Raw genomic sequence first — 24,620 nt, 5'->3', positions numbered from 1 at the left:
ACTAGTAGGCGCCACGGTGACCGACTGGCCTCGCCTGTGTGGAGTTTGCATGTTCTCCCCGTGCCTGTGTGGGTTTTCTCCGGGTACTCCGGTTTCCTCCCATATCCCAAAAACATGCATGGTAGGTTAATTGAAGACTCTAAATTGCCCGTAGGTGTGACTGTGAGTGCGAATGGTTGTTTGTTTCAATGTGCCCTGCGATTGGCTGGGGACCAGTTCAGGGTGTACCCCGCCGCTCGCCCAAAGATAGCTGGGACAGGCTCCAGCACACCCGCGACCCTAGTGAGGATAAGCCGCACAGAAGATGAATGAATGAATGAAGTTAATTTGTAAGGTTGGTCCAGTTGGCATATTAGCACGATCAGAATGTGGTCAAATCTATGAAAAGGTGCAAAACAGCTTCCCCTACAATCAAATAGTGCAAATAGAATCACACTGTGTGGCTTTAATAGCCCTCATGTTATGCTTGGATGTAAAATTCAACAATAACATTCTAAATTGAGATTATAGAATATGTAAATTGCAAACTAATAAAACAAATTGACCTGTTAAAAGTTTACAATCTGAGAAAAAAAATAATATATATACATTTAAAGTATGAAAAGAAAATCCAGAATTTTAAATATATTTAACATATAAATTAAAATGATGATGTTCATTTCTGGAATGTTACAATATTCACAATAATAATGATACCACCCCAAAATTAAAATAAATAAATAAATACATCATTAAACATCCAGCGGGTCACAATGACCCATGCGCATTTTGGGTGTACTTAACAAAAAAAAAAAAAAAACATAACAGGAGAAATACTATAAGCATGCTGTACGTTTTAAACTAAATCTGTTGCTGACATCCTTCAGCTTCTACACCAAAGATGGCTACCATTGCACTCAAATCCGCGCTCCATGGGTCCTCGAGAAGACTGCTGCTATTAGGTGAGTTGCACCTTCAGCACATCATCATCACCATCACACATTTTCCTCTATGTGTCATCCTTATCTTCCTCTTCCTCATGTCAACCTCACAGAAGGGCGGCCGTTGCTCGGGCTTTGACCACAAGCTCGCCATCCGAAAGGTCACTGCCGTACAGCCTCACCTCCTCTGTCTCCGCTTCTTCATCGTGATCATCCTCCTCTTCGTCATCTGAAGAGATGAGCATAAAGCCTGTTTGGAGGATGAAGACTTTAGTCTCTTACAATTATTTATTCATTTTAATTTAATCAAGCAGTAGTCTGTATTTATTAGCTAAATGTTTCACCTGTAACTTATTTTTATGATAGAAAACCTCCAGTGGTCTTCAGGTCAAAATGACCTGGGGCTGTACATGTGTGGATGTGAGCACATTGTTGCAACTTTAATGCAAAGTTCAAGTAATCACAAAGACTGAATAAACTTCCTGTAAGTTGACTTTACATGCAGTTTTATTTTTACATTAAAAAAATGTAATTGTCTTTAACATAATTTTTTAAATCTGCATTATAACCTGATGCAATAAATTACCTCAGGTTTTATAAAATAAATTTAAAAACTAAATTGAGCAGGATATTTTTATCAGTGTATTCAAAGATTACTTGCAATGTGAAGCACCAGAAGCAGCGAGAAAAAAAATATGTTAAGCTATTAAATAAATGTTATTTTCATTTATCTCCACAGCAATTTTGAGTGTGAACTTGTTACATACAATATGTTTAGAGAAGAGAATAACTATCTTTTGCTCGTGTGTGTTAATCTTCTCTTTCTATCTCATTTACACATTACTGTATTCAATCACGTCAATGCATCTGCATTTAATCTTTAAGAACTGTTTGTTTTTAAACACTGACATAGATACAGTTTATTTAACCTTTATGTAAAATACATTTGAATTGAATTATTATCCTCTACAGTATTTAAGCACAGTGTTAATGTCCAAACTGTGCATACCTTTACAGTGGATTACAATAATAATAAATACTGTATATTTTTTAAGAATACAATCTCTGTCTCGTTTTAGGCTGAACACTTAGTCCTACAGCTAATATTTTTTTTAGGTGGTACTTAGGGTAAAAAGTTTAAGAATCACTGGACTAGAACAAAGTATCCTGAGCATACAAAGGATCCTTGTAAGGGTGTGTTTTTTGGAAAAATTTAGTGTTTTTTCATGCTTTGATCCATTGGCGGGGGATGTAAAACCCATGCTGTGTACTTTAGGTGTAAGAACTCTACCTGCAAAGTTTTATGCACTTGCATATTGCTCTCCAAGAGCTAATTAGTGGGGGTGAACCAACAGGAGGAGCAGACAACAGGAGGAGAAGAGAGGAGAAGGGGCAGCAAAACAGGCCAAAATCCAAATGTTAGGAGGTAAGACAGAGAAAGAGACTAATTGCAGACTAGGTGTGTTTAAGCAAATGTGAGAGTGTAAAAATAAGTCTCAAGTCAAGATTTAAAGGTGCCATATTTTACCAGACCAACTTTTTGTAGTATTTGGGATGTAATATTGGCTCTCTGGTGCCTTAGTAAACATGTGAAATATGAATTAAAATCGTCCACGCATTCCTAAGTTCCAGATGTTTTTCTGCCAAGCGGCCTGAAATCAGGTCATTTGAATTTCTACATCACCAGCGAAGATCTCCGCCTACCTCTCCGCTCCCGAGCCAGCGCTGTCAACATAACAAACACGTGTGCTCTCGTATCTGCTGCTCTTTATCAGAAGGGGGAATCAGGAGAAAGACGAATTTGTCTATATGCCTCTACGCCACTTGAAAAATACGAAAAGCGACATCCAGTATGCGCAGCCGTTTGCCTCTGCGTTAGCTCGACTCATTCAAAAAAAACCTCACACATTGTCTTACATCATCCATTGACAGTACGCACTTCTCACAGTACAGTACAGTACGTGACAAGCCATGTTTTCACCATGACAGGAGGAAGACAAAGGAAAATTGAGGTAATACTCACACAGTCACATATACTTTTTACACACGAGGGCATTAACATGGCTGAAGGGCTTTTTGAAGGACAGCCTCATTGCTGTACCCAACGAATCATAACAGATAACAAACGTAGGGAAGATCTATATGACATGCCCTTGCAAAATCCTGACTTGATACTATTCACGGACGGATGCTGTTTTAAAGGAGAACAAGGGCTCCAGTCAGGGTTTGCTGTAACAAAACTAACTGATACAGGATTTGTAACAATAGAAGCGGAAAAACTCAAAGGGCAACAATCTGCCCAAAGAGCAGAGATAACGGCAGTAACAGCCGCTCTCCAGCTGGCCCAAGACAAAACGACCAACATTTACACTGACTCGGCATATGCTCATGTAGTAGTACATACAGCCATGGCCGAATGGCAAAGAAATGACTTCATGACTGCAACGGGAGTCCCCATAAAACATTATCAAGAAATATTAAAATTGAAAGAAGCGTTAATGATGCCCAAAGCAGTGGCAATCTTAAAATGTAAAGGACACACTAAAAAGGATGATTTTGTATCAGCAGGAAATGACGCAGCGGATAAAGCGGCGAAAGCAGCGGCTGGTTATCTTCCCACCTCACAACTAGTTGTAAGTGAAACAGAATTAAAAGACAGACAGGAAGTAACAGAAGAGACAGTTAAAATATGGCAGGAACATGGGAGTCCCGAAGAAAGGAGTATGTGGAAATCAAAAGGGGGTGAGAGAGATGAGAAAGGTATTTGGAAAAAAGGAGGAAAATGTATACTACCTCAGAAGCAATTAAAACTGTTGATAAGCGAAGCTCATGGAGCATGCCATGTAGGCGTGGAAGAAACACTGAGACGACTCCACACCTGGTGGCATCCTTTCATGAGAGCAATTGTTAAAAATGAACTACAGGATTGCAGTGTCTGTAGCAGCATACATACCACGAAACCACCCCAGGGAACTCACGATCCGGACGTGACGGCACCTGGGCAGGTGGTTTCGATGGATTTTACAGACATGATTAAAAGTGTGTCCGGTTACAGGTATCTACTAGTAATAGTGGATTCCTTCTCCGGTTGGCCTGAAGCCTATCCCTGCAAAACAGAAACGGCAAACGTAGTGGTTAAACATTTGATTAACCATTATATTCCATCTCATGGGTTCCCAAGTAAAATAAGGTATGATAATGGGACCCATTTTAAAAATAAACATTTGCAGGAAGTAGAAAAAGCCCTGGGACTGAAACACACATTTGGTTCAGTATATCACCCACAGTCCCAAGGACGAGTAGAAAGAATGAATCGGAACATTAAGGAAAAATTGGCCAAAGCTTGAGCTACTTCAAATCTCAATTGGCTACAAGCCCTTCCTTTGGCTTTGATGAATGTACGAATGTCACTCAATTCAGCCAAAGGCTGGACTCCATTTGAATGTCATACTAACAGACCGTTTCCGGCTCCAACAGCTCCACTGGAGACAACAGATGCTCAAACAACTAACGCTTGCTTTTTCGCAACTAACTGCAAAACAACCCGATGCTCCTTTGGTAATGCATGAAAGTGAATTTGTATGGTTGAAAGTAATCAAAAGAAAGTGGTCTGAACCCAGGTGGACAGGTCCTCATAAAGTGACGGAGAGAACATCGTCTGCTGTCCGCCTACAAGGAAAGGGGGAGACGTGGTACCACCTCACCTCTACACGACCAGCAAAGACCCCGTCCCGACAGATCATCATTGCCGCAAGTACTGACTGCACGTCAACGCCAGACCAGATCCCATCCCAGTGACGACATCACTCATCAAAGGTTGAGATCACGGTACACGGGCAGAATAATCCCGGTGACTCAACCTAGGACCGGCTAGTCTAACCCCAGGTCCTGAAGAAGCTGACAGCGCTCTCTAGCAACGATCCTGAAAAAACACCACCCACCAATGGCCCGCAAATGGGACAAAGTTTCAATTTGTTGTTACATCACAACCCTTTTTATTATATCAACATCTCAAGAGAGTTAGGCGCAGGATTTGAATCCACATTTTGTTGGTGGTGTACTATAAATAAAAACACAGATAGAATTAATTACATACATTACAATGTGCAACGCCTAGGTAATTGGACACAAAGCGGATTTGAAGCGGTACATGATCAACTAGCCGCCACCTCTCTGATGGCTTTCCAGAATCGCATTGCTTTAGATATGGTCCTGGCAGAAAAAGGAGGCGTATGCTCCATGTTTGGCGAACAATGTTGCACTTTTATTCCTAATAACACAGCTTCTGATGGCAGCTTAACCTCTGCAATTGAAGGGCTCAGAACATTAAAGAAAAAGATGAAGCAACATTCCGGGGTAGATACTTCTATTTGGAACAATTGGATGAGTGTTTTTGGACGTTATAAGGCTCTGGTATCACAATATGTGGATGTTGTTGCATTCCTTGCTTGCGCTCTCTTAGCCAGCGACTCATTACAGCAGCTATCGAAAAGAGAGATGTTAATAACCCCGCCCAGATGATGCCACTCTTGTCTTCAGGGGATACCCCTGAGATGCTCGATGACCCCGCGGGCATAATTTTGTAATGGTACATTCTCTTACATGCTGTTTAACATATCCTGGTGTCGGACTCTTTCGAGTCCGAAAGGGGGATTGAAGGCCCTCGCACGTGATATACTGATGTCATGATCATACATAGACTTATTTGTGCACTGTTATGTTGTGTAACCTAACCTCAGTATTAAAATGTTCTGATAATCACGTAAGTGTGAAAACTACATGTCAGCCGCAAAACAGGATGTTTTGTCCCAAGAAGAGATAATGCTGTGACCTTGGATCCACCCTGCTCAAGCTTTAAACACCGCACTGAACGCTGAGAAAGCGCACATTTGAGCACATTTTGTGCAGCTGCGGCCTTTGCCTGTAGAACATTTGTACCCAGAATATTCTGCAATAAAAGATCTTAAAGAAGTTCATTTCCAATCTCTGATTCGGACTCCAACATTCTCATCATCCGAAATTCAACGAACACGCGAAGGACTGGCGGAAAGAAAACCATCCTTCAACAATTGGTGATCTCCCAAGTTGGTCTTCTACACAGAGGCAAAAAATCAGAGGAAAGGGGGCAGTCTTAGCCAAATATGGACAAAGCGGATACAAAACTGGGTCAAACAGAAGTAGCTGTCAGAGGAGCCTTTTCTGGACACTTGTATGACAAAACCAAGGTGTTTTTTAAAAAGGAAATTTTTGAACTCTATGGATGTGTAAATATTTCTACAGAGGTAGCTCATTTCTGTAGGTAGGGCATTTCAGAGTACTGGAGTCTGAATAGGGAATTCTCTAGAACATGCTGACTTCTTTTTAGCCCTGAGAGTCACTAAAAGACCAGCATGTTGCATTTGCAAGGCTCGGGATGGAACATAAGCTAAGTAAGTCACTAAGATAGGAAGGTGCTAAGCCATGTAATATTTTAGGAGGAAGTAACAAAACGTTGCAACCACATCCCAGGTGGACTGGAAGCCAGTGCAAGTTGGCCAGTATAGGGGTAATGGGATCAAACTTTTTCCTCCTTGTCAAGAGTCTTGCTGTAGCATTTTCTACTAACTGCAGGATTTTAATACTAGACGTGGGAAAGCAGAAAAGAAAGCAGCACGATACAAAAGTCAAGGCAAAAGGTAACAAATACATAAACTATGGCCGATCCATCGCTCATGGATAGAATGGGCCGTATCTTAATAAACTTGCGAAGATGAAAAAACACATTTCTAGTCACATTCTTGATGTGCAGTTAAAAGGAACTAATAAAAATAGGGACAAACACTGCTAGTGTTGCAGTTGTGCATTTACAATCTGAAACGTCACATGTAGCTTTTATCAAGATCCTGAGATGATCTTGTTGGGAAAAATAAGTGAGAGCCAATTCATGCAGGTAATGTTTTAACACTGGGAAGACAGGATGGCTATGGCGACTCCTCCTTGTGGTTTGGCAAAAAAGCAATTTTCAAGGATTACAACCTTATCGCTATGAACATATGGCAAAAAAAAAGAAAAGAAAAAAAAGGTCCCAATTAGTTGGTCAGCCCCTCATATTGCTTTTGGGTGACGACCATTTGTACAGGAAACAAAAGACAGATGAGATATGGCCTACTTTTGCTCACCTCCTGCCAGGGAAATGTTAAGGCATGCTACTGCTTGCTGAGGCCCAGTCGAATGTAACGGTCAGTCCTTATAGCACTCACAATCAATCCTATTGCGGCACAAATAAAATTGCATACTGCTGTGTATCAAATGGGTATATTTCCTGATACTTTGGTGCCTTGAGTTAAAATTGTAATTCATTCCGTGACCACGCTCATATAAAAAACTTGTACAGGTATCTCAAATCATGTTTCCCCATTGAAATGAATGGAAATGCAATTTATCCGTCCCCAAAAAAACAACAAACATTTTTGTTGTGTTTTTTTAATAAGGAAATTAGCACTATAATATTGCACCTTATAAAAACACATTGTAATAAAATTATTAAATAGATTGTAAAGAATTAACCAGTTTGTGTATCATGATTAATTTATTGCTGCTCTCTCTATTGTGCGCTACTGTGACTGCGAGTGTTGTTATAACGTGTGTTTACATCTGTTGATGCGCCGTTTGTGTTCAAATATCCTTTGATTAAAGCATTATAACACCGCCTCATAGATGCTATTAATTCACAATTTTTTACATGCTGTCTTCTTTCAAAATCATGGATTTTCATCTTTCGTGGATTTATCCCCCATGATAAATCGGGGTTCACTGTCGTCATTCATCCAAGCGTTTAACACTACACCCATTTTTTTTCTCACAACCAAAACAACTGGCCAAGTAGATGGCTTGTGAGATCAACAAATAAATACAGCACTCTTCTGCTTTTATTAGGCAATTAACATATCATGTTAGGGTTTTTAATATCTCAAATGGAGGAAAAAAGTATGTAGGCCGCGCCACCCAATGGTTCAAACAAAGAACTCTTCGATTAATCACCATTTGTAACTATGCAACACTGACAGCTGAAGTCCATTTTGTCCATTTAGAAAAAAAAAAAACACTCATCTCACCACTTTGACATTAAAAATGCTTTATTATAAATAGCAAAAAATACATCCCAAGCAAAGAAATAAATAATGGTAATACATTTAATAGTTATAAATATGTTATAAATATGTATTTTCTTTCCAAATAGGGGAATACATTGACAGAGAAATTGGCCAACATGACCGCTGATTGATGGTTATCTTAGAACGACGTATGCAGCTCTGACTTGGCAAAATAATTCAGCAGTTAGTTAAAGATTTTCCTCATCAGAACAGTTTCAGCAAAACATAAGTTTGTTTACATTTGATAATGTTTAATATTACATATCTGGAGAGGAGGGAAAACATGCACAATTGCAGTTAATTTTCAATAAATATTAAGTTTGGCTCGCGACTTTGTCCCAATTTTTAACTTTGGCCCACTGTAAACTCGAGTTTGACACCAGGAGAATTTTTTTTTCTTTCTTAAACTTAATGGGCTTTTGAGGCATAAACGATCATCCCCTACGAAGTCTGCCTGGCAACAAACGTAACAATCCGCGCAATTTTGATCGAACATTTTTATTTTAGGTAATGTGCGGATCAGTACATTGTTTTTGGAAGAGATATTTGGATGAAAATGTTCATTGGCTAACAGTAGTTAGCACTAATATTTTTCCGTAAAAACAATTTTTTAAATATTTTTTTCCATAAAAAAAATACCCTTGCTGTTGGGTGGAAATCAAACTTTTGTAATCTCGCATGTGGTCTACTTCCGGTGGTCTCCAGAGTTGATGTAGCTCATCGCTCTGTTGACGGTGATGGCTCGGATGTGGAAGCCTCTCATCATCTTGCACATCTCACGTCGGTTGGTGAAGCTGCTGTCTCCCCACAAATGGGACGTGTCCTCCTGAAAGCAAACACACACACCGGGGCTTGAAATTTCTGCTTGAATTTCAATGTCGGATTCATGGCTTGACTTTTCAAGGCCTGAAAAACAATTGAACTGTGGGTACAGTTCTCTTAAGAGTTCTCTCAGTAGCTTACTTGTTCAACCGCCCCCAAAAAACCCCAAATTAACCATCACAACAAATTGAAAACAATCAATCAAAAATAAATATAGCAGTTACCTGTGTGTTTTTTAAATATAGCATTTTCCTGTGTTTAGCGAATCTATATATTATGACTTTCACTTTTTGAATTATGAACTGAAATAAAATAACTTTTCGACAATATTCCAATTTATTCCATTCATTTTTCCACAAATCAATACTTTTGGTCTGTCCCCACGTTGTCTGGTATTTTTACGCGTTATTAACCAATATAAAGTGTTGAAAATAGATTGAGAACAAATTCATTCACTCTCTCGAATGCTTGAACTGTCTGAACAGTGTTGAAATACTCTTCCCTTCCTCTGTGTCGTACAGCTTGATTCTGGCCTCAGGATTGAGAGACTTTTTTTTTTTTTAACAGAAAAAAACAATTGTTAGGTTAGATACGTTTGAGTAAGCCTGTTTTGTTAAAAATTGATTGCTGTAATGTGTCAGTGCAGAAGGAACTTGTCTGCAACAAAGGTAAGTTTGCGTGCAGATTCATTTCTGCCTTTTATACTGTCTTTAGGTAGACAGCTCATTGTTTTATTTATTGCATCACTCGTGAGTCTAAGCCCTTTTAAAAAGAGTTTGGGAAGAGGATTAAACCAGTCATTTGCTTTTGCGACATTGTAATAAAGTATTGATTTTTAAGCATATTAAATGAGCAATTGAACATTATTTTTAGGTGCAACAGTATATGATCGCAATATAAGGTGTAATTCCATCTTCAACGATCGAGTGTTTGGTAACTCACGCAAGATTGCGTTTGTTTTTACTCCTGAAAAGTAGTGATTTTGGAGACGTGAGGCTTCCGCCTGACCAACAAATTTTGATTGATCATATTTTTCCCCTATGAGATTTAGAATTGTGGCCTTCCAGGGACTATCAAAATTTAAATTGTACAGTAGTTTATCACAGGTGCTGGAAAAACTTGAGATTTGATCCTGATAGCTTATAAATGTTTGTAAACAAAAAAAGATAATACAGTTCTTTCTTAAATTCCAAGCTTTGCGAAGCTTATGGCATCTAAGATCTAAAGTGGAACTGGGAGACCAACAGCAAGACGGAATATCCATCCATTTTCTACCACTTATCCGAGGTTGCGTCGCGGGGGCAGCAGCTTTAGCAGGGAAGCCCCCCCAGCCACTTCATCCAGCTCTTCCGGGGGGAGGCGCTCCCAGGCCAGCCGAAAGACGTTGTCTCTCCAGCGTGTACTGGGTCGTCCCCGGGGTCTGCTCCCGGTGGGACGTGCCCAGAACACCTCTCCAGGGAGGCGTCCAGGAGGCATCCGAATCAGATGCCCCAGCCACCTCATCTGGCCCCTCTCGATGTGGAGGAGCAGCGGCTCTACTCTGAGATCCTCCCGGATGACCGAGCTTCTCACCCTATGTCTAAGGGAGAGCCCGGACACCCTGCGGAGGAAACTAATTTCGGCCGCTTGTATCCGGGATCTTTTTTTTTTAAGCGACCCACAGCTCGTGACCATAGGTGAGTGTAGGAACGTAGCTCGACCGGTAAATAGAGAGCTTCACCTTTCAGTTTAGCTCCTTCTTCACCACAACGGACCAATACAAAGTCCGCATCACTGCAGACGCTGCACCGATCCGCCTGTCGATCTCCTGTTCCATTCTTCCCTCACTCATGAACAAGATCTCATCCCCGACCTGGAGAGAGCAGGCCACCCTTTTCCGACTGAGGACCATGGTCTCAGATTTGGAGGTGCTGATTCTCATTCCAGCCGCTTGACGCACGGCTGCGAACAGCTCCAGTGAGAGTTGGAGATCATGGCTTGATGAAGCCAACAGAACCACATCATCTGCATAAAGCAGAGATGCAATACTGAGGCCACCAAACCGGACCCCCCTATACGCCTCGGCTGCGCCTTGAAATTCTGTCCATAAAAGTTATGAACAGAATCGGTGACAAAGGCCAACCTTTGTGGAGTCCAACCCTCACCGGAAACGAGTCCGAGTTACTGTCGGATATGCGGACCAAACTCTGACTCCGGTCGTACAGTGACCGAACAGCCCGTGTCAGGGCGTTCGGTACCCCATACTCCCGAAGTACCCCTCACAGGACTCCCCGAGGGACACGGTCGAACGCCTTCTCCAAGTCCACAAAACGCATGTAGACTGGTTGGGTGATCTCCCATGCACCCTCGAGGAACCTGCCGAGGGTGTAGAGCTGGTCCACTGTTTCACGGCCAGGACGAAAACCACACTGCTCCTGGATCTGAGATTCGACTTCCCGACGGACCCTCCTCTCCAGCACCCCTGAATAGACCTTGCCAGGGAGGCTGAAGAGTGTGATCCCCCTGTAGTTGGAACACACCCTCTGGTCACCCTTCTTAAAAAGGGGGACCACCACCCCAGTCTGCCAATCCAGAGGCACTGTCCCCGACATGCGGCCACAAGTCAAACTGCGACCTAGGGTGTCCCGGTGCCAAGTGCACGTATGGACACCCTTATGCTTGAACATGGTGTTCGTTATGGACAATCCGTGGTGAGCACAGAAGTCCAACAACAGAACACCATTCGGGGTGTGATCTGGGGGTGGGGCCGGGGGGGGGGGGGGGGGGGGGGGGTGGGCGTTCCTCCCAATCACGCCCTTCCAGGTCTCACTGTCATTGCCCACATGAGCATTGAATTCCCCCAGCAGAACGATGGAGTCCCCAGCGGGAGCGCTCTCCAGCACCCCCACCAAGGACTCCAAAAAGGGTGGGTACGCGGAACTGCTGTTTGGTGCATAGGCACAAACAACAGTCACGACCCATCCCCCCACCCTTAGGCGGAGGGAGGGTACCCTCTCGTCCACCGGGGTGAACCTCAACGTACAGGTGTTGAGCCGGGGGGCAATAAGTATACCCACACCTGCTCGGCGCCTCTCACCATGGGCAACTCCAGAGTGGAAGAGAGTCCAACCCCTCTCAAGAGGACTGGTACCAGAGCCGAAGCTGTGTGTGGAGGCAAATCCGACTATATCTAGTCGGAACTTATCGACCTCACACACCAGCTCGGGCTCCTTCCCTGCCAAAGAGGTGACATTCCACGTACCTATAGCCAGCTTCTGTAGCCAGGGATCGGATCGCCAAGGTCCCTGCCTTTGGCCACCGCCCAGCTCGCACTGCATGCGAACCCTATGGCCCCTCCCACAGGTGGTGAGCCCATGGGAAAGGAGACCCACGTTACCCTTTTGGGCGGTGCCCAGCCGGGCCCCATGGGTGCAGGCCCGGCCACCAGGCGCTTGCCTTCGAGCCCCACCTCCAGACCTGGCTCCAGAGGGAGGCCCTGGTGTCCTGTGTCCGGGCAAGGGAAAAGCAAGACGGAATATATATATATATATATATATATATATATATATATATATATATATATACCTCAGCAGAGTTCATCCCTCCGTTCACTCTCAGGAAACAGTTCTGTGAAAAAAAACATGATGTCAGGCCATCTAAGAATGGATAACACCCCTAACCCCCCCCCCAAAGCACAAACACACGCACCTTCAGGTTGTGGATTGTTTCCAGGGTTGGGCTCAGAACTGCTGTTTCTTCTGCGGTGCTTCTGAGTGTCAGGTTGAGGTAGGACTGAATGAGAGCTTCGTAGTGGACCATGTCCTTCATGATGCTCGTCACACATTCTCTCTGTGAGGACAAAATGCACAGCGGCACAGTGTAATGTCTGTGTTTTATATATATATATATATATATATATATATATATATATATATATATATATATATATATATATATTAGGGCTGCCACTATATATTAGGGCTGCCACTATCGAATCTTTAGAATCGATTATCCATCCATTTTCGGCTTAGCTCCTTCTTCACCACAAAGGACAGACGCTGCACTGATCCGCCTGTCGATCTCCCGTTCCATTCTTCCCTCACTCGTGAACAAGACCCCAAAATACTTGAACTCCTCCACTTGGGGCAGGATCTCATCCCCGACCCGGAGAGGGCACGCCACCCTTTTCCGACTCCGGTTGTACAGGGACCGAACAGCCCGTATCAGGTGGTTCGGTACCCCATACTCCCGAAGCACCCCCCACAGGACCCCTGAGGGACACGGTCGACCACCTTCTCCAAGTCCACAAAACACATGTAGACTGGTTGGGCGAACTCCCAGGCACCCTCGAGGATCCTGGCGAGGGTGAAGAGCTGGTCCACTGTTCCACGGCCAGGACAAAAACCACCCTGCTCCTCCTGAATCTGATATTCGACTTCCCGGTGGAGCTTTTTAACCACCTCGGTGACCTCAACCCCAGAGATAGGAGAGCCCGCCTCAGAGAACCCAGACTCTGCTCCCTCATGGGAAGGCTTGTCGGTGGAATTGAGGAGGCCTTCGAAGTATTCTCCCCACCGGCTCACAACGTCCCGAGTCGAGGTCAGCAGCGCCCCATCCCCGCTATACACAGTGTTGATGGTGCACTGGTTCCCCCTCCTGAGACGCCGGATGGAGGACCAGAATTTCTTCGAAGCCGTCCGGAAGTCTTTCTCCATGGCCTCACCGAACTCCTCCCATACCCGGGTTTTTGCTTCAGTGACCACCGAAGCTGCGTTCAGCTTGGCCAGCCGGTACCCATCAGCTACCTCAGGAGTCCCACAGGCCAAAAAGGCCCGATAGGACTCCTTCTTCAGTTTGACGGCATCCATCACTGTTGGTGTCCACCAACGGGTTCGGGGATTGCCGCCACGACAGGCACCGACCACCTTACGGCCAAAGCTCCGGTCGGCCACCTCAGCAATGGAGGCGTGGAACATGGTCCCCCCCCCTCCCACGGAACATGAGCAAAGTTCTGTCGGAGGTGGGAGTTGAAACTCCTTCTGACAGGGGATTCCGCCAGACATTCCCAGCAGACCCTCACAAGACGTTTGGGCCTCCTACGTCAGACCGGCATTTTCCCCCACCATCGGAGCCAACTCACCACCAGGTGGTGATCGGTTGACAGCTGTGCCCCTCTCTTCACCCGAGTCTCCAAGACATGCGGCCGCAAGTCCGATGACACGACCACAAAGTCAATATTTCGCCAAGTACTCGCCTAATCTCCACCCTCACCCCAAAAAGTTTTTTTCAAATCTAATCTTATCTTAACTAGCATATTACAGACTTTTTGACCAGACCAGCTCTTGTACTGGATCACATCTGAGTTTGCAAGTGTTCTTAATGGAGTGGCCTTTGAGTGGATATACTGTAGTTACATACCTCACTGAAGGATGTATTTCTTTGCACAATGCAGTTGAAATTCTGTAGAAAAAGGTCAATGAGGAAAAAAATCCACAATGAAATATAACCACAAAGCATGAATAAAAGTTGAATAATTGCCATCAACATTTCAGGTTTGGTAATTGTTTTTACTTGCAATATGGACATGGTATAATAGTATTAACAAGAGAAAATTAACATTTCAAAATAGTAGTCACAAAAAAATCTTGTTATTGATGACAATAATCATGGATTTATTCATATTTAGGTCACTTTTTAAATAATGTGATAGGAAAAAATTACAATTGATGTATGGTATGTATGGATGTATGATGTACTGCCCATGGTCTCCCCTATTACATGTAAAAGTTAAATAAAATTAAATTGTAATTAATTAAATGTTTAAAAATTAAAATATCTTAAATATGGAATGCAAATATATTGTATTGTACAACCGAGCGGTACTTAAAAAATAGTAGGCTACATTTGAATCAAATCATTATTTAAATACAGTTTTTTTTTCCTTTATTCAAGCGCAGTGTTCATGCTCAAATTGTGCATAATGTCACAGTGGCTTTCAAGAATAAACACAGGTACAATTTTATTTTTGGTGCATTGATATATATTATGCTGGTAATTTTAGTGGTGCCTGGCAAGGTAAGTATTTTTATTTTCTTGAGGTGATAGTGTAAAAAGATCGACAACCATCATTGAGAACCATGCTATCAAGGATTAAATTGAGGACTACATCTCACAATCAAGTCACACTCAGTAAAAAAAGTTGTTAACTATATTTCCCGTTTTACAAGACAAAGTGTCACCTGTTGCACTGTAGGCGCGCAGGCTTGCACCGTCTTGGCTGAGCTGCTCACAATCGCTTTGTCAGACGGGATGCCGTAACACACAATGTCCTTTCAAACGCACGCACAAAAAACATTTAAGGGCACAGAAGGATGCAATTCTATGTATTACTACTGCTACTAATAATAATATAGTACTTACACTGCTGAGAAGGCCTGTGATATTAGCCAAGAGGCTCTTAAGGAGAGCGGAGCAGTTTGCGCACTCTTCTGCGCTCACCTGGTTGTGCACCGGCAGTGATGTGGATGTGCGCCACTTCAGTGTGGATGTGAGGAGCAAACAGCTGATCACGTCTGAATTGGACAGAACATTGAGATTTTTAAAAAAATCAAGCATAGAACCCACCGGCATAAAAGAGCATCGTTTTGTCTTATCGGACTCACAGAAATTAAAGTTTGCCATCTTTGCTGTGTGTGTTCAATGAACTGCCTCTGTCTTACCTGTTGGATTTTTATGTTGTTGACTTGCTTATTCTCAGGGGGATATTCCCGCCCCTCCCGTGGAGGAGAGTCTGCGGTGAGCAAAAGGAAACCCAAAAGCCATTTCCTCATTTAAACTTGAAGAAAAAAAAAGGAAGTCAGTTTTGAATGGTAGGGAGTAAGGGTTGGTTAAAGTCATGGTGACTAATATTGCACAGACATGCAATGCAGAGGTGTTTTTTGGCCACTTGGTTTCATGCGTGAAATTCACACATGGTTGGTTTTAATTGTCTGCATTAAATTATTACAAAAATATAAAAAATTGTCTATCTCTCTGTATGTACAGTATCATTTATAAGAGTGATTCTCAAAGTGTGGTACGGGTACCACTAGTGCTATGTGTGGTTCCCCTATTGTACACGAAAGCATCAATGATGTAAATATAAAAAATATGGAATTTATTACAAAGACAAGTTACTGAATGTTCAAAAAAATGAACATGTTGCAAATATTCTCTCATTTTGAATTTGATACCTCCAACAGGTTCCAAAAAACCTGGGACAGGGGCAACAAAAGACAAGGCAAATTGAGGAATACTCAAAAAACACCTGTCGGAACATTCGACAGGTGAACAGGTTCATTGGAAACAGATGAGTGTCATGATTGGGTATAAAAGGATCATCCACGAAAGGCTCAGTTGTTTACAAGCAAGGATGGGGAATCTGGAGAAATCTCTGCATGTAAAGCAGCAAGGCTGAATACCAACATTCAATGCTCATAACATTTGATTCCTCAGGTGGCACGGCATTAAAAACCGGCATCATTGTGTAAAGGATATTGCCACGTGAGCTCAGGAACACGAAAACCATTGTCAGTTAGCACAGTTTCTCGCTACATTTACAAATGCAAGTTAGAACTCTACCATGCAAAGCGAAAGCCATACATCAAAAATCTGAGATGGAATGACGCAAAGTGCAAAAGTGCGCTGTGGTCCGATGAGGCCATATTTAAAATTGTTTTTGGAAATCATGAATGTCGTGTCCTCCGGGCCAAAGAGGAAAAGGACCATCTGGATTGTTATCAGCACAACTTCAAAAGCCAGCATCTGTGATGGTATGGGTGTGTGTTAGTGCCCATGGCATGGGTAACTTACACATCTGTGAAGGCACCTTTAATGCTGAAAGGTACATATAGGTTTTGGAGACACATATGCTGCCATCCAAGCAACGTCTTTTTCAGGGATGCCCCTGCTTATTTCAGCAAGACAATGCCAAACCACATTCTTCATGTGTTACAACAATGTGTCTTCATAGTAAAATAGTGCGAGTACTGTCTCCCGTTGAAAATGTGTGGCGCATTATGAAGCGCAAAATACGACAACGGAGATCCTGGACTGTTGAGCAAGTGGAGTTGTACACCAAGCAAGAATGAGAAAGAATTCCACCTACAAAGTTTGAACAATTAGTGTCCTCAGTTCCCAAACGCTTATTGAGTGATGTTAAAAGTAAAAGGTGATGTAACACAGTGGTAAACATGCCCCTCTCCCAGCTTTCTTGAAACGTACTGCAGGCATCAAATTTAAAACGTGTGAATATTTGCAAAAAAAAAAAGTTAATTAGTTTGAATATTAAATATCATGTCTTTGAAGGGTATTGAATTTAACATAGGTTGAAAAGGATCTGCAAATTGTATTCTGTTTTTATTCACGTTTCACACAATGTCCCAACTTCATTGAAATAGTCTGTACAATTGTAGTAACAGTACAATTATATATATATACACATACATACACACACACACACACATATATCTATGAACATCCATCCATCTTATCTCCCGCTTATCCTCACAAGGGTTGCGGGAGTGCTGGAGCCCCTCCCAGCTATCTTGGGGCAGGAGGCGGGGTACACCCTGAACTGGTTGCCAACCAATCGCAGGGCACATATAAACAAACAACCATTCACACTCACATTCACACCTACGGGCAATTTAGAGTCTTCAATCAACCTACCATGCATGTTTTTGGGATGTGGGAGGAAACCGGAGTGCCCGGAGAAAACACGCAGGCACGGGGAGAACATGCAAACTCCACACAGGCGGGGCCGGGATTTGAACCCTGGTCCTCAGAAATGTGAGGCAGACGCTCGAACCAATTATCCACCGTGCCGCCATCTATGAACATATACAGGATAAAATATTTTATTTAAATAATGAATGTACTGTATTATTTATTGCATAGGTACAGGGTGTGTTTACTTAAGGCAAATGTTCATTATTTTTCATGATTTGAATAAAACTGTTAAACTAATATAATGATATATACTCCCGCGACCCTTGTGAGGATAAGCGGCTTGGAAGATGGATGGATGTTCACATATATATATATATATATATATATATATATATATATATATGTGTGTGTGTGTGTGTGTGTGTGTCTGTGTGTGTATATATTAACTATTTCAATGAGTTTTTTAAAAAATTTTTATATATATATATTAGAATACAACGGCATGGTAGACGACTGATTAGCACATCTGCCTCACAGTTCTGAGGACGCGAGTTAAAATCCGGCCTCACCTCTATGGAGTTTGCATGTTCTGTCCGTGCCTGCGTGTTTTCTCTCTGGGCACTCCGGTTTCCTCCCACATCCTAAAAACATAACATGGTAGGTTGATTGAAGACTCTAAATTGCCCTTAGGTCTGAATGTGAGTGTGAATGGTGATTTGTTTGTGAGTGCGAATGGTTGTTTGTTCCTATGTGTCCTGCGATTGGCTGGCGACCAGTTCAGGGTGTGCCCCGCCTCTCGCCCAAAGATAGCTGGGATAGGCTCCAGCACGCCCGCGACCCTAGTGAGGATAAGCGGTTCAGAAAATGGATGGATGGATGTATTAGTATATACTGTACATATGTACAGGCTCCATTTACTTACAAATCCTGTTGTTGCCTTTAATTTGTATGCATACATTTATTTAGTCATTGTAGTGTTTTGGAAAACGGTGATGTGTTTGCTAAAGCAAATAATAGGAATAAAAACAGATACATGATGCATGACAGAAACTGTCCTCCTTTTTTTTGCAGTGAATGTGAATATTTCCTCCAGACTTGCAACATGACATCACCCACTCCGTGAGTCTCCCGGTCTCTCTCTTTTGACATCAAAGAAATCCCTTTACCACAACCGCGATGCATTTGTTGTGTTTAATCCAGAGAGCGAGAGTATGAGAGCACGTTTGGAAACTGCAGTGGTGAGCGAGTGTCAGTCAACAGGAGTTTCCTGGCCTTCAACCAGTGAAACCTGAGCATCACTCTGGCAGTGTACACGTAGGATGACCCGTGTAAACACTGACAGTAAACACTTGTGGTGATTACGTCACACAACGCGAACCGTGAAAGAGGAAGTGTTTAGCAGATGAGTGCACAGCAGGGACAAGTGTATATGAAACAAAGTTTATTCTTTATTTTACATATCTGTACATATACATTTTCTTCCCTCAAATAAAGTTTCTGAACACAGTAGAATGAAAACGATATTAACACACCGATTCTTTTGGAAAATGACTCGTGTCCGAAAAAATCAACATTCACAAAATGTTGAAGTGCTATTCGAGTGAATGTATTTACCAAAAGCTACGACTCCACTACAAGGCAGGCATGTTTTCCTTTACACTCTTAGCACCTTCAAATAAACATTTCTCAGTTGAAAACTACCATTTGTGCAGAATAAAAACAGGTTGAAATACTTTACAGTCCAACTTAAAATGCGCCGAAGATAATTACCCATCTTTTTTTTTTTTTTTTTTTTTTTAAAATACAGTGTTGTTTCTTGTTTTAAAGACTTTCTACTAAAGTTTTCACTATGACTTGACTTTTTTCCCACAATTTTTGCATTTGACAGTAATAATTTAGTGGCGAATGTAAGGAAACGAGAGCGAAGCAAGGCCGATCACTGCACAGGAAGCTGGGACAGAATCCATGACAATACTCAATCCCTTTCCTCTGCTCCTTCCCGGGGAACCCGAGATTAAGCCACGCAAGCGGATGAAAGATGGCGGCGGTCTTTTGTGCTGGAGATTTGAGGGGGTCTGGGCAGGAGAGCAGGTGGAGAAGGTGGGTAAGCAGTGAAGGAGACAAGCGGGCAAACTTGGATCAAGATGGAGGCGGGATGGTGTGGCGAAGGGCTTCATTTGGTCTAGGCAGTGGGAGGGCAGGGGGTGAAGGTGGAGCAGGATGGGGGGAGGAGGGGGGCTGCATCTTATTTGGATAGGGTCTTCTCAGCCAAATGTTTCTGCTGGCTCTCAGCATGCCTGGAAGGAAGACAAAGACAAAACTATACTTGGGACTGGTCCATATTTTACAAAAGCCAAAAGCTAAATCTAAATCCAGTGCTGGGTCATCACAATCTAAATTCAGATATTTGTTTCATGAAATTTTATTACAGTGTTTCCCCACGTATTCACGGATATTTTGGGGAGTCTATCCTTGTTTATGTTTTCGATGAAAAACGGGTTATCACTTTTTTTGTGATTTCAGAAAAATGTCACAAGATGGCGCCTTAGTCCTGTCTAGCTGCCCTAATGGCCATTTTTTAATGGTTATGTTTGGCTTTCATTTGGAGAAAATCTTCAGAATGCACAGACTGCAGCTGCCACGTTATTTTCTTCACAACCGAGCAAGCAAGTTTGTTTCGTCTTCCTGAATCAAGTCTGCACATGCGCAAATCGAATTTCAAATTCACCTCACAGGACTCGAGTGCTGGCCCCCAATGGGAGCATTTTTCCCTCCTCTGGTTGGTTGGTCAGAGCAAAAGTGTTATGCCAAAAGTCGACTAGCAAAACACGTCTGTAACAATCTGCCCACATTAATACATTTTGTTAGCCTAATAGCATAATTACCTAACCGTAACCCTAACACTAATCCTGATAATACTAGCCTAAAACTAAATCTTAACCCTAAGAGGGGGGGAAACAATAACGGTCCGTCACCTAGTGAGATCCTCGATGTCGACCAGCATGGCATCTTGTTCCATGTGGAGCTCATCTCGAACCACCAGCAGCTGTACTAACTCCTCGTTCAGACCTATACAGCACAGCACAGACAAGATGAGACACATTATTCATCCATCCATTTTCTACACTATAGTGCTTTTCTGGGTGGCGGGTGAGCTGGAGTCTATCCCAGTTTACCTGACTGGTCGCCAGATATAGACAAACAAGCATTCATGCTCACATGAACACCTATGGATAATTTAGAGTCTTTGATGGGCTTATACATTTTGTCGGAATGTTGGCGGAAGCTGGTGCGGGGAGAAAACGCAAACTCCACACTGGAAGGCCTGAGAGGAGATTCAAACCCCTCGAATGCGAGTCCTCCCACATACCACTGTGCTACCTCACATTAGGTTTATTCATTCATTTTCCATACTGCTTAGTAGCGATTTGTCAACATCAAGCCCATTTTCTCAGAACACATTCAACACTAAAGGTGAAAATGTGATGTGAAGTGTTCTAATACAAAACAAAACAACAAAACAAAATATTTCAAACAACAACAACAACAACAACAAAGAAAAAAAGAAAAAAAACAAACATCCTCGAAAAGGTTCATTGCCAGTAAGAATGTCAACTCCAGTGATGCGGTGTCAAACTACACGTTTCAGGTACTTGCCCTGAGGAACACAAACAAAATCATGTGCTTTGTAAGTTCCAAACTATCGCAAAGAGCTGGCCTTATTCTCCATGTAATTGAGAGGTTATTTGCGTGTATGATTCCGTAACTGAGTGGGGAGTAAGCAAGATTAAGAGTAACATGCTGGACTTTCACATCTGCTGAGGGTTTCTACAAATGAAAGTAGAAGTCACAGATACAGTAAATGTGTTGCATTATACAGTATGTAAGTATGAAGAGAGTAGGCCTGTTACGATAAAATGTTTTTAAGATGATATATAGTCCCCCAAATTGTTTTTGAATGCCTCTGAAATCATGAAAAATAAGGCCGGCCTGGTTATTTTTTTCGTTATTTATTTAATTTAAAATTGTTGCTTTTAAATCAGTATCGTTGTTATTATTATAATTTCCTTTGAAATTATTTTTCGTTACTGTCTGAAATAAAGCATAGTGAGCTCCAAGACAAGCTTGGTTTACAGGGAGCCTTCTATTCTGATTCTATTTGCAGAATGAAAATGCTCCGTACAAACACCTCAATCGGAATACGCAGGCCAAATCTGAATCGAATTTTATTCGGTTTCACAGGTGTGGAATATGACTTTTGCCAAACCGATCAGAAGTAAATTTCTGCCATTTGAAATACAGCCGGGAAAAGCTCTGTTTGCGCATGCTTGGTCTCGACGTAAATGCGTGGCGATTTCACAGTTTACGTACGCCGTAAATTTGGCGGCTCCCGACGGCGCTTGTATGTGATGGATATCTGGTTTTTGACTACTTATAAGTTGTTTTTATCATGCGTTTTGAAAAGTAAACATATAAAAACAATCCCAACTACTGTGCTGACGAGACGACGGACTTCCATCTTGATAAATGACGTGACGCTCAAGACGACATGCGCATATTTTACGGCTGTTCCGATGAAATGTAGTGCGTATCATGCATATACCCGATCGGAAAACCAGTCACTTGTAACCAGTTGACCAGAGATCTTCAATCGGAATGACAAAAAAGTCTCCAAGTAAACCTGGCTACTGTGTGGTTGGTCCTTCACCTGTCGATCAATCAAATATACGGTACGTTGACGTTTTTCTGTCGTCAACTACTGGCTGAAGATCGTGTGCCACTGAGGCTATGCTTAATAAACAGTGGACGTTCCCGGGTTTGTGCTAATTGGGGACTAACACACACGGCAACCCGGAGAGGCACTGACGTTTTAAACGACTTCGCTGCGGTGGAGAAGAGCTCTTTAGCTCCTCAACTCGCTAGCTCGTTAGCTCGCAAACACAACAAAGAGTTAACCTTCCCTGAGTGTGTCTGTTGTGTCAATCTATGCGCTGCACATGGAGCAAAGCTGCGCAGTATTGCACAGAGCCAACACCGGCAAGAGTGTAACCGGTTGGTCCACCGGTGCATCATGAGCCCGCTAGCGGCTAATGACACAACTCGCTCACTGTGTGATCCGCACGACGACAACTATTTGTCGAGTCCGGAAGAACAATAGTTGTCCATTTTATTCGTCGGATGATAAGTCGATATAGTAATTATGGCGACAGGCCTAGAAGAGTGTGCGTTGACTCACTCTCGATCTGGGAGTGCAGATCGTTGACGATAACCTGGAGCTGTCCCAGCGTCATGTCCCTCAGGTCGGTGGGCTTCAGGCTTCTTTTCATGAGACATTCACTGATGTGAGGCATGTGCGGGAGCTGCCGGACAAATGAAACAACTTCATTAATATAAAGGACAAGCCATCAAAATAGGATACGTTGCTGTTTTTTTTCTGGGCAAGCAGGCATGAAAACAATTCAAAGTATAAAAATATTCTTTGGAATATATATGTATGTGAATTGTATCGATTCTCTCCGGGTACTCCATCTTCCTCCCACATCACAATAACCTGCATGTTCACTGAAGACCCTAAATTGTCCATTGAATTTCCAGTGCTTCAGGTACTCCATAATATTGTAATTTTTCATTCATTCATTCATATTCCATCTCACAAGGGTCGCGGGTGTGCTGGAGCCCATCCCAGCTATCTTCGGGCGAGAGGCGGGGTACACCCTGAACTGGTCGCCAGCCAATCCCAGTATTGTAATTTTTTTAATATACTACTACTACTATTACTACCACTACTAATAACATGAATGAAATATGGTATGCAAACACACCAAAAACACAAATAAAACGTGTGACGAACAGGATATGCATTTTAAATCCACTGTGCTGATTCATGTTACATTAATATTCGTCCTCAATATTCCATATTTGCCAATATCGAAGGTCATGTAAATTGACATTAAATAGCTGTAAACGGGGTAAGGAACGTTTATTTTTGGTTAGATTTGCTTCTTATGAAGTGGGTCATAATATGTGACGTGTGAGTCTCTAAAAATAAATTCTCGGGGAAGCAAAGTGAAGAGCAAATGAACTCAACGACACTGTCGTGTTCTAAGTGGGCACTAGAGGGCGGCAGAGCCTTTCCGACGACAGTGGCTGATATATATGGCCATATATGATTTATATCTGTTCAGTTTCATTGAATGAGAAAATGACTTGTTAGAATATCTACTCAGCAGGTATTGCATGTGTTCCATCAACAATAAAATAAATGTTACATGAGACAACAACTGTTTTCTGCAGCCTGGATTATTTTCCCTCCCAGCTCCAGTGAGAGCAGGCGAATACTGTAAATACCCATTGTCAATATTTGCATTTGCATGCCCTCTCGCTAGTTTCCCGGCAACCTTTCACTTTCACATTGCCATGTGTCAGTTTCCCTTTGGAGTGGTTGAACTCAAAGACAATGAGCAACAGACAATCGGCATATTGTACAATACAAAATGAGTGGGTGATGCGGCGATAAGGTTGTAGGTTAGAATCCGTCCGATGACCAATCGTGCGAGTTTCTGTCACGAGATGGATCATATCGCGGTACGAGCGACAGCTCAAAGCCAGTAAATCAACCACCGACAATGAGTCAATGCCGCAGTGAGGAACTATGAGGTCACTCTGTCTCACTGAGTGTGATTAGATCTAGCAACTAAAATAATGTAGATGTAATGTATGGAGGGCTGCATTTGGGATGATTTGTGTTGTTTTGTTTGTGAGTTAGCAGGCTATTAATTCCTGGTTTATTACGGATGGCCGCTCAGCCACATTCACGTCATTGTAACCAAAAGGACTGTGAAACGAGAGGGAATCAATCGCTGGATCGCCTGCATTCCAAATGCCAATGTGAAGGGAGCTCTTCTTTGCTCCTGACTTGCGGGACGACAGATAAAAATCAACATGCAACACTTTTCAAATGATCACTTCTACAACAATCCTAGAAAATCACAATGTCCCATCACTCGTGAGCTATTTTTTAGAAAAGGCCCACGGGCTACTCATGTGGTCCTTGGGG

At 42.5% G+C, this 24,620-nt stretch overlaps 2 protein-coding genes across 6 annotated transcripts in view; both read right to left on the bottom strand.

Annotated features, from left to right (window-relative positions):
- Nucleotides 1-8,152: 8,152 nt before the first annotated feature.
- il12a (interleukin 12a) lies at nucleotides 8,153-15,859 on the bottom strand. Its single transcript, XM_061782354.1, has 6 exons — nucleotides 15,275-15,859; nucleotides 15,094-15,183; nucleotides 14,273-14,314; nucleotides 12,563-12,703; nucleotides 12,440-12,481; nucleotides 8,153-8,879 (listed from the first exon to the last, which is right to left on the bottom strand). Exons 1-6 carry the CDS (start codon nucleotides 15,533-15,535, stop codon nucleotides 8,739-8,741), a joined length of 717 nt encoding a protein of 238 aa, XP_061638338.1. The 5' UTR covers nucleotides 15,536-15,859; the 3' UTR covers nucleotides 8,153-8,738.
- Nucleotides 15,860-18,987: 3,128 nt separating this feature from the next.
- schip1 (schwannomin interacting protein 1) overlaps nucleotides 18,988-24,620 on the bottom strand; it is a 325,572-nt gene continuing 319,939 nt past the window's right edge. For all 5 annotated transcript variants that reach the window (XM_061781837.1, XM_061781838.1, XM_061781840.1 and 2 more), the window contains 3 exons: nucleotides 22,800-22,923; nucleotides 20,539-20,632; nucleotides 18,988-19,860 (listed from right to left, as the gene is read on the bottom strand). In XM_061781837.1, coding sequence (XP_061637821.1) covers nucleotides 19,809-19,860; nucleotides 20,539-20,632; nucleotides 22,800-22,923 — 270 coding nt within the window. In that variant the 3' untranslated portion in view covers nucleotides 18,988-19,808. The remainder of the gene's footprint in view (nucleotides 19,861-20,538; nucleotides 20,633-22,799; nucleotides 22,924-24,620) is intronic.

Source organism: Phyllopteryx taeniolatus, chromosome 8 (genome assembly GCF_024500385.1).
Source record: "Phyllopteryx taeniolatus isolate TA_2022b chromosome 8, UOR_Ptae_1.2, whole genome shotgun sequence".
NCBI lineage: Eukaryota > Metazoa > Chordata > Actinopteri > Syngnathiformes > Syngnathidae > Phyllopteryx > Phyllopteryx taeniolatus.
Note: the sequence above shows the minus strand (reverse complement) of the source record. Positions and strands in the feature narration are given on the sequence as shown.